The sequence below is a fragment of the Apis dorsata genome, unplaced genomic scaffold (assembly GCF_000469605.1).
Source record: "Apis dorsata unplaced genomic scaffold, Apis dorsata 1.3 scaffold_1135, whole genome shotgun sequence".
NCBI classification, from domain to species: Eukaryota; Metazoa; Arthropoda; class Insecta; order Hymenoptera; family Apidae; genus Apis; species Apis dorsata.
The window spans coordinates 36,806-46,557 of NW_006264233.1; the positions used below are offsets into that span (position 1 = coordinate 36,806).

Here is a 9,752-nt window from a genome sequence, read left to right on the forward strand (position 1 = left end):
TTCCTTATAATGATATCCAAATAACAAATCGAATCAATAAGTTCATTGAATTAACTTACCAAACATATACCAGTATTCACATCACACGTATCCGCGTGTCCGTTACACTCACAACGAACACAGTATCCCCCATGAGGTCCAGATTGTACCCTGTAATATCCCGAAGCACATTCCTCGCATGAAAGTCCTTGATAATTAGGTGGGCATTGACATTGTTCAACACTACTTGCTGGAAGGTATTGAGGCGAATAAATTTCCGTAGTTACATCTAAAGTCATATACGATAAAGAAGCTCTTATACTAGGATTCCAATATGTAGCTCGAATAAATATTCCTTGAAGATCTTCGAGAACCACCATCAATTGTTCCCTTGTGGCGCTAAGGCGATTATGGGTCACAAAGTTCATCTCGATTAATTCCAAAGATGCTTGAAAGTTTGTGAATGACGGTGGTTGTTCTTCAGCGTAGTAAAATAAAATTGTGTCGGCACTTTGAAGAATTATATCAGCAGCACTAATAGCGTTACCGAATGGTCCAGTACTGTAATAAACAGTATGATTCAAAAATCCTCCATATGAAGTTAGCTTCTTTCCTAAATAGATTTCTGGTGCTGAGAAATAAATAACGTTTCCATAAGTATCATTAGTGGCGAGATCAATTGCGATACTCGTTGAATTGAATTCATGTGGAATTGTTAGCAAATACGTCATATTTCCACTTTTCTCATTGAACAGAGCTAATTCCCAGTTAACCATATCAGATATTTGGGTTCTATACAAATTTGATGACACGCATCTACTAGTTTTCCCAAAACAAAAACATTTGGTACAACCTTCTTCGTTGTTTTCTTGAATATTGAACGTACCTTCCTTACACACATCACAAGCTAATCCCTGAATATTTTCCTTACAGTAGCATTCCGCGGTATATTGGTCGCATATCTCTTCAGTAGTTCCTCTAATGTCACAATCGCATTTTTCGCAATGCGGGAATTGGGAATAGCCAGGCTGACATTTGTCACACTGTCTACCAACTACATTCTCTTTGCATCTGCAGCTACCATTAAAGAAATCACATTGCAGATCCCCATCGATTACACCCAGAGGAGAACAGTTGCACTCTTCGCAGCCAAGAATTGGATGGAATCCGTAAGTACCCACTTCACACTGATCGCAACGTTTACCGGTGACTCTTGGTGGACAGATACAAGCACCTGTTTTTGGTTCACATAAAGCTGTGCTGGGACAATTGCATGGTTCACAATTAGGGAAACCGTAGAATCCCATTTTACAGATTTCACATCGTCTTCCAATGATGTTTGGTTTGCAAAGACATTGCCCTCCGAATTTTTCACACTCAAAGCTTATAGCTCCATTGATATCACAATTACACGGCAAAGCACGGTTATTGTAATTTGCTGTCAAAGAGAAAATGGAATCACGACAAAAACCTTCTTCAGTGATATTTATATGGAAATGATTGTAGCCGCATTTTTTAATAAACTCTTTTGTTTGATCGAATTGAATCTTCTTTAATATTTTTTCGTTGTATTGTTCAGCTGGAATAACTAAGATATAATCCAACCATATTCCATTGCCGTTACTTTCCTTGAAGGTTATCATAAAGTTCTCAATTAATTGAAATCTAATATTGTTGTCCATTTGTCTCACTATGCTACGACATCCGCTGTTACTGGGACAATGGGGAACGGACATTTTTGCTTCGTAAAATTTACCATTTTGCACTAATACATCGAGCTCATATTCTGGATAATCTGGTTGATAATATTGCACAATGAATATATAATCTCCAGGTTGTAAGACTTTTCCATGAATATCTACAGTTGTGTTTTCATCATCCAAGTAGATTAATTTGGTAGTATTATCATAAATACCAAAAGGCCTTTTTTCAGATTCGGAAATTGTGCTGCTAGTTTCGAATTCGATTTTCTTAGCATCTGCTGCTCCTGGAAATTGGCCTTTTACACATTTTCCATTTTTTCTAACACATATTGATTTCGGTTTAACATAATCCAAAGACCATTTATTGTAAGGAATAGCAATAATAGAATCAATGGCAACATTCGAAGTAGGTTCTCCAGTTAAAATTAAACTGACATAGTTCGAAGAGAAATTCATTGTAGCTACTCTGCCATATGTATCAGTCACTACTTGTCTACAGATACTAGTGTATTTGCAAGGATATAGAGTCACCTTTCCTTTACCAACAGTATTTGCCTCTATAAGAAGAGTTGATGTAGTATTCTCATATTTAGGAGTCACATAGCTAACCAGCAAAACATGTGGACCTGGTTTCGAGATTCTTAAATCAAAATGTATTTCTTCTTGTTTTTCATTAATTAATGGAACTTCATCTCTATCAATTTCATACAAAATATCTTTATCTGTAAAATATTCACTCAAAGGGATTCTGACATTGTTTTCGTTCAAGAATCCGCCAGCTCCGTGAACAGAATCAAACATCATCAGATTAGGATAACCATAATGTCTACAGAGTCCTTTGTAACCAATCTCGCAAGGAATGTTCACATTTTGAGTCAGAATAGTTGCTTCATAGTATTCAGACGGAAGCAACACAAAATAATCGAGGAAAAAACTCTTCTTAGTAGCGATACTAATGGACCAGTATCCTGGATTCATAACCATGGCCGAGGGAAGATTACCTTGAGGTCCCGCGACGGTTACAAAAGATGGCTTTACAGTTGGTTTGAAGTTAACTTTAAATTGCTGTTCTACTTCTGATGGATTTTCTGGAGTTATAGTAATTGTACCAAGGATTGGTTCGTTATTTGGATTCACATATTTTAAGACCATTCTATAAAGAGAAGATTTCTGAATATAAACATTTAGAATAATCTGGTCCTGTAGATCAGAGAATACTGCATATCCCTTCCAACTAAATCCTGGAAAGAGATCTTCGGTGAAACCGTAACGAACGGGGCTATTGCTGGGCATTCTTCCATCTTCTGCTTCATATTGAAATTGGTGAAGTGTAGGAAAATAATGAGCTTTTAAAGGTTCTTTACAGGTAAGACCCGTAACACGTGGTTGGCATTGACATTGACCAGTTTGTTTATCACATATTGGATTAACGGAACCACCGATGTCACAAGCACAGTCTAAGGATAAAAATTTATATAATTTGTATTTATCGAAATAATGGATATTTTTCCAATGTTTTTCCATAAATAATGGAAAGACATTGAAGACCGATAACATGAAATTTAGAATAGACGAATCATGAAATATATAATTTTTTTTTGTACTATTTTATTGGAAGATTATATTTTATTTTATTTATAATATAAATATAATATTTTATATTTTATATTTATTTTTTATTATAATTAAGTTAAAATAATTTTGAAGAAACAAAATTTATTTTATTTTTGTGTCTTTTGATGGTATTTAACAAATAAAATTCAAAAATATAAATTCTTATCAAATCAAATCACATTATTATAAATGTTTAAACATAATCTAATATTAATTTTCTTTTTTATAACTTCTTTCTCCTCATTATCTTTTCTAAATTTCATATCGATCAATCATCAATGCCATTCAAAGTATACAATAATATAAAATAATTTTCATCAATATAAAAATACATATAAAAATTACATACCTGTACAACCGAAGAAATTGCTTTCTTGAAGATTGTACGTACCATCTACGCACTGATTGCAACTTCTGTCAGTTACTCCTGGTTTACAGATACATTGACCAGATTTTGTATCGCATTCACCAATATTTCCAATGACACCAGGTATATTACATTGACATTCTTAAAACAAAATAAAAAAAAAAAAAGAGTACGGTTATTTATTGCATTATTTATTCTGTAAGACTTAATTTTACCTACCTTCACAACCTTGAGGATTATAAGGTTGCAAATTCCAATAGAGCGGCTTACACTCGTTACAAATCCTGCCTTCGACTCGATTTTTACATTGACAAAGTTCACCAGCAGGCAAAGAGCCACATCCTTGAAAAGTTTCTACAATACCTGCCGGGTCACAATTACAACCCTCGCAAGTGGGGAAATTATAAAAGCCTTCTTTACATTGATTGCATCTAATACCATCGAAATTTTCTCGACATTGGCATTTAGCCTCTGTATCACAAGATGCACCGATCGAACCATGGCTGTCACAATTGCAGGCTAAATAATTAGAATAGAATTATCAGTTTTAGAAATTTTTTTATAAAATTATTTAATTATTTGAAATTGTTTAATTAATATTTTTTATCGTACAATAAAAATTAATATTCTATGAAAGATAAAAATATTTAATACAAATATTTTAAAGCTAAATTAATAGATGTTCATTTAAAATTTCAAAAAATATTTTAAATTAAATAAATTTAAATAAATAATTGATTAATTTAAATAAAAATTTAATAAAAAAAAAATTTAAATAAATAATGATTTATATTGAAAAAATAATTTCGAACAATTTAACTTAAGAATGATACTTTATTTGTATGTATTATTTATATGTATTATTATTAAAAAAAATTAATATGATATAAATCATATTAATTAAAATCAACATATTTTAAACAATTAAAACTCTTAAACTTATTATTATTATAAATGGAGAAATTTTCAGATAAAAGACTAATTTATAATTAAATATATGAATAAATATATAAAGATTAAAATACATGAGAAATCAAAAAAATAGAACAGTAATTGCTTTGAATAGCAATTAATTTAAAATATTGAAATTCAATCTTAATTTTAATTATTTTAAATTAAACATTTTTTGTAGATAAGTTGGAATTATTTTCCTAATACTATCGAAACAAATTAGTGAAATTATAACTTTTTACATTTAAATCAAATAGAAATAGATAATAAATATAAATTTTATATACCTATACATTCAGGATACATATAATATCCTGGACTGCATTGATCGCATGTTCTTCCAGCGAAATTAACCAGACAAGAACATTTTCCTATGGTATCACAACTAATAGAAGATGATCCTATTGAACTGCAGTTACATGGTCTACAATTCGGATATCCATAATAACCACTGATGCATTGATCGCATCTAGGACCGCCATATCCCTTTTTGCATAAACAGGTTCCATCTGATTTATCACAAATTTCTGCCTCGGTTCCACGTGAATCACAGTTACAGACTATTAAATTGTTATCGATGTATAATTAATTTGTTTAAAAATATTAAACATTAATATAACAATTCACTAAATACTTACATGTACAGAAAGGATAATTGTAATAGCCATTTTCACAAATATCGCATGTTCTTCCACCGTAGTTGTTCTTACAAGTGCAATTACCCGAAATTACATCACATTCAGCGTTGTGGGAGCCCAAAGGATTACATTCACAAGCTGCATATTGTAAAAACAAATAATTATAAAATTGTTAAATTGTAAAATTGATTAAAGACTGAAATATTTTTGAAACTGTCGATTATATTGAAAAATGTTTGAGACAAAAGTTAAATAATTTCGAAATTTAATTATTTGATATTTAAAATTTTTTTAATATATAAGAAAAATCAATATTCAAAGATCAACTTTGTTTTCTTAAATAGAATATATTTTTGAACATATTAATCGATATTATTTCTAAAAAAATATCTAAATTGTAACAAAAAATTATTAATTTGAAAGATATTTTAATTTGAATTTTATAAAATTTATCATATGAAAGATAAAAAACGAGAAACAATTTTCTTTTCATATTTTCCTTATTTTCCTATAGACATATAAAATAATAATTTTTTTTCATGTTTTTCTTATTTTTTATATAAGTTTTATAGAATTAAATTTTATAAAATATCTGTTAAACTAATTAAATATTTTAATAATATATGATGTAATAGTTTTTTTATGGAAAAAAACAATTTATATTTTTTGATATATTAAAAAAATACATAATTTTATTTAAAAAAAATAAACTTGATTTTTAAATATTCTTTATGCATATACTTATAAAAATTTTAAAATTTTTAAATTTAATTAAATAATACTAAATCGAAGTTATTAATTTACTTTAAAATATACTTTAAAATATATATAACAATTCCATATAACATAATAAGTTTCAAAAATACTATAATTTTCAATCTTAACTCAATTTAATTTTTCTTTACTAACGTAAACATTCAGAGAATTTATAATAGCCTTGCGCGCAGAGATTGCAGAAATGGCCGGCGTAATTCAATTTACACGGACAAGATCCATCTATGGCTTCGCAATGATTTCCATCGGTTCCATTACTAAAACATTGACATGGAACGCAATTTGGATAACCATAATGTCCAAAGCTGCAACTGTCGCAATTAGGTGAAGTATATTCTTTTCGACACTCGCATTTGCCAGTGATATCCGCGCAATTTCCGGTTAAATTGGGTGCATTACATTGACATGCTATTAAAAATTAATAATATATAAAATATATGATTTATTAAAATTGTGTTAAAATCCATTGTTTTAACAGATCAATGACTTACGTTGACAAACATCAGTTGCATTCAAAGGTTTATTACCCGGTCTATAAAACGTTGGTTTGCAACGATTACAATTGATTCCTTCAGTGTTATCCCGACAATTCTTACATATACCGCCACCTTCATAGTTATCGTGAATATCTAAAGACAAGTGTTTCTCGTCCACTTCTGGATCGTACTCACACTCATCGGAATGACCAAAACAATTGCAAGCTAAAAAAGTATGAATTATATTAAATTAAAGCTTGTCAAAATTTTGTAGAGATTTTTCAGATTTATTTTTGAAAAATGATTATTACTCAATTATTCATAACTCATTCGTCAGTACTTATTTAAAAAAAAAGAGAGATTTGAAAATAAAAAAAAAATATGAACTTGAAATTAAAAAATAAATATTGATTTAAATTTTTTATTTTTCTCTTTTTTATTTTTATTAATAAATTTAATATTAATATGATCTATTTTGGGAATCTTTGTATTCAGTTTTAAAAATAATTATCACATTTTATTTTATTTTATTTATTTATTTTTTTTTTTTTTGAGATAATTTAACAAATGTTCAGTTTGATTTATCTTTTATTAATATTAAAACATTTTTTTTATCTATCATTAATAAAATTATTAAATTAATAACTTGATTTATAAATATATATTTTTAATAATGTTATTCTAACTATTTTTCATCATAAAATATGCATTTTATATTTATTTTTTTCTTTTATTTTATTTTAAAGAAAGAAATATTTGATTTTATGGACCCAACATCAGTAATTATGTGATAAACTTAAATATCATTTCTAGAATTAGTTATGAGAATCTTAAGATCAAAATTCTTTATAAAAGATAAAATTTACTAATTAATCACGTGATATAATTAATCATTTTATAATTATACATGAAATAAAATAATTAGATAACTTGATTTTTCATAAAAAAATCACTTTTTTGAATAATATTTAAAACTTATTTTAAATATTTTATAAATAAATCAAAATTCCAAGTGAAAATTATCATAGTGAAAATTCCAAGAAAATAAAACTTTGATATTAGGATCCTCCATACATAAAATATATAAAATTTTATAAATGATAAAATATTAAAATGTGATTTGCTATTTTCGAAAAATAAAATTATGAAAGCTTTAGGAAAATATAAGAGATTTGTACAATAAAGAAACAAAAAAATTTTTAGAACAAATTAATATGTATGAAACAAAATTAATAATGTGTATTAAACAAAATTGTATGAAAAAGATGAAAATTATTCTTACGTTCGCATATGAACTTCTTAAATGCTGTAGACTGTCGCCACTTCTTTTGTTCAAACCCTTTGCAACAAGTCGCACATTGGGGTCCACAGGTATTATGTTGGCATCTGCAAAACAGTTTCTTCGGCATCTTTGGATCCAATATGTCGCAAGTATCCGCATGGCCATTACACATACATCGACCACCAATACTGATATCTTTGATGGAATAAAAATACTAAAATACAATAATTCAATTGTTATCTTTTATTTATTATTTTGATTTGTATTAAGAAAAATGGCATATCTTATTTTTTTTAAGAAAAGTATATTATTATTTCGATTATTTAAAAAGACGTTTCATTTTTTAGATAATTATAGTAATGTCCAGTTCTATCGCACTTTTTGTTTATTTAAATTAAATATTACAAATTATCTCCAATATTCCATAATTCTTAAAATTGGAACTCTAGGTAAGGCATCTATATACTTTTGAAACTTAAAATACATATCGTAAAACAAAACACGAACAACTTCTAGATAACAATTGAAATATCGATTTTCTTGATTGTGTGATAGTTAACTGGGCACTATTATATAGATTTTTATTCTATAAGCAGCTACATTAATATATTATTATATATATAATATATATTTTAATATATTATGATGCATTTTATTATATAATTAAAAATTCATAAAAAAATAAAACATAAAATTTCATCTTAAATTTTAGTTTATCTTTTATTGAATTGTTGGTTAAATTAGATTAAAATATAAGTGCCTAGAACAGAAAAATTTATTCCTAATTATTTAAAGATCGAGAACTCCATCTTTTATTTTTTTTTGGTATATAGCATAAAAGAATCTATATATTTTTTATTTTATATTTTATTTACACAGCATAAAAAATGTATGTATAGTATGTATATATAGATTAAATGATTGTATACTGATGCATATGCTATCATGATCGAACATATAGAAATAGAATGTATGGTCGGTTTTTTGTGAATATAGTTTTTCTAACTAATTAAATCCAAAAGTGGATTTGGAATATATAAAATATTTGGAATTTCAAAAGAAATTTATTTAATTCAAAAATTCTAATTCCAATGAAAATTTGTATGTAAAATATAATACATATATTATTATAATACATAAAGCAATTTCATTATCAATTAAAGATCTTTTAAGAAAGTTAAATTATAACTAAGAAAGTTAAATTAAAAGATGGAAATTAAATTCCCAAAATTTTCAAAATTTTTTTAATTTTTGATATTAATTTCATTTGGAAATTTTTTTTTACAAGATAATAGAACATTAAGATCAGAAATTATTTTGTAAAATTTTGTTATCTCGAATTAATACAGAGTTATATTTAAAAAAAGTGAAAAACACATTGAAATCCATTGATTTTTTTAAGTAATGCTCGAGAAGAAAATTGTTTCATATATGTATAATTTACTATATATTTAATTTGATTAAAAATAAAAAAAAATTATTTTTTAATTTGTTAATTTTTCAAGAAAATGTTTTATTTTTAATAAAAGTAAATATGTAAAATATAATTATTTTTAAAATTAATTTTTTTTAACCAAATATTATTTTAAAAAAATAAAATCAATGCGCAAAATTTCAATGCTTTTTTAAATGTAACTTTATAATTCCGAACAAAATTTTAAATTATAAAAAATTTTAATTTCAATATTCTATATTGTTGCAAAAAATTTTTAAATGAAATTATATTAAAAATTGAAAAAATATTAAAAACTTTAGAAATTGATTTAATTTCCTTAAAAAAATTTTCCATAGATAAAAATATTTCTCTATATATAATTTATTACTTAACTTTATATATAATTTTTAATCAAATCAGAATTTCTGAATGATTTTCTATAAAACAGTATCTATATAATATAGACTATATAATATTTTTGTGAATCAATATATAGAAAAAAAATAAAAAATAATATATAATATATAATAATA

General features: G+C 26.1%; 1 protein-coding gene across 1 annotated transcript in view; it reads right to left on the minus strand.

Moving 5' to 3' along the window:
* LOC102676619 (laminin subunit alpha) overlaps nt 1-9,752 on the minus strand; it is a 46,139-nt gene that overhangs the window by 18,194 nt on the left and 18,193 nt on the right. The window contains exons 4-11 of the mRNA XM_006624813.2: nt 7,785-7,998; nt 6,518-6,727; nt 6,162-6,434; nt 5,253-5,390; nt 4,902-5,174; nt 3,883-4,182; nt 3,646-3,804; nt 60-3,139 (exon numbers count right to left, since the gene is read on the minus strand). Of these exons, the coding sequence (XP_006624876.1) occupies nt 60-3,139; nt 3,646-3,804; nt 3,883-4,182; nt 4,902-5,174; nt 5,253-5,390; nt 6,162-6,434; nt 6,518-6,727; nt 7,785-7,998 (4,647 nt within the window). The remainder of the gene's footprint in view (nt 1-59; nt 3,140-3,645; nt 3,805-3,882; nt 4,183-4,901; nt 5,175-5,252; nt 5,391-6,161; nt 6,435-6,517; nt 6,728-7,784; nt 7,999-9,752) is intronic.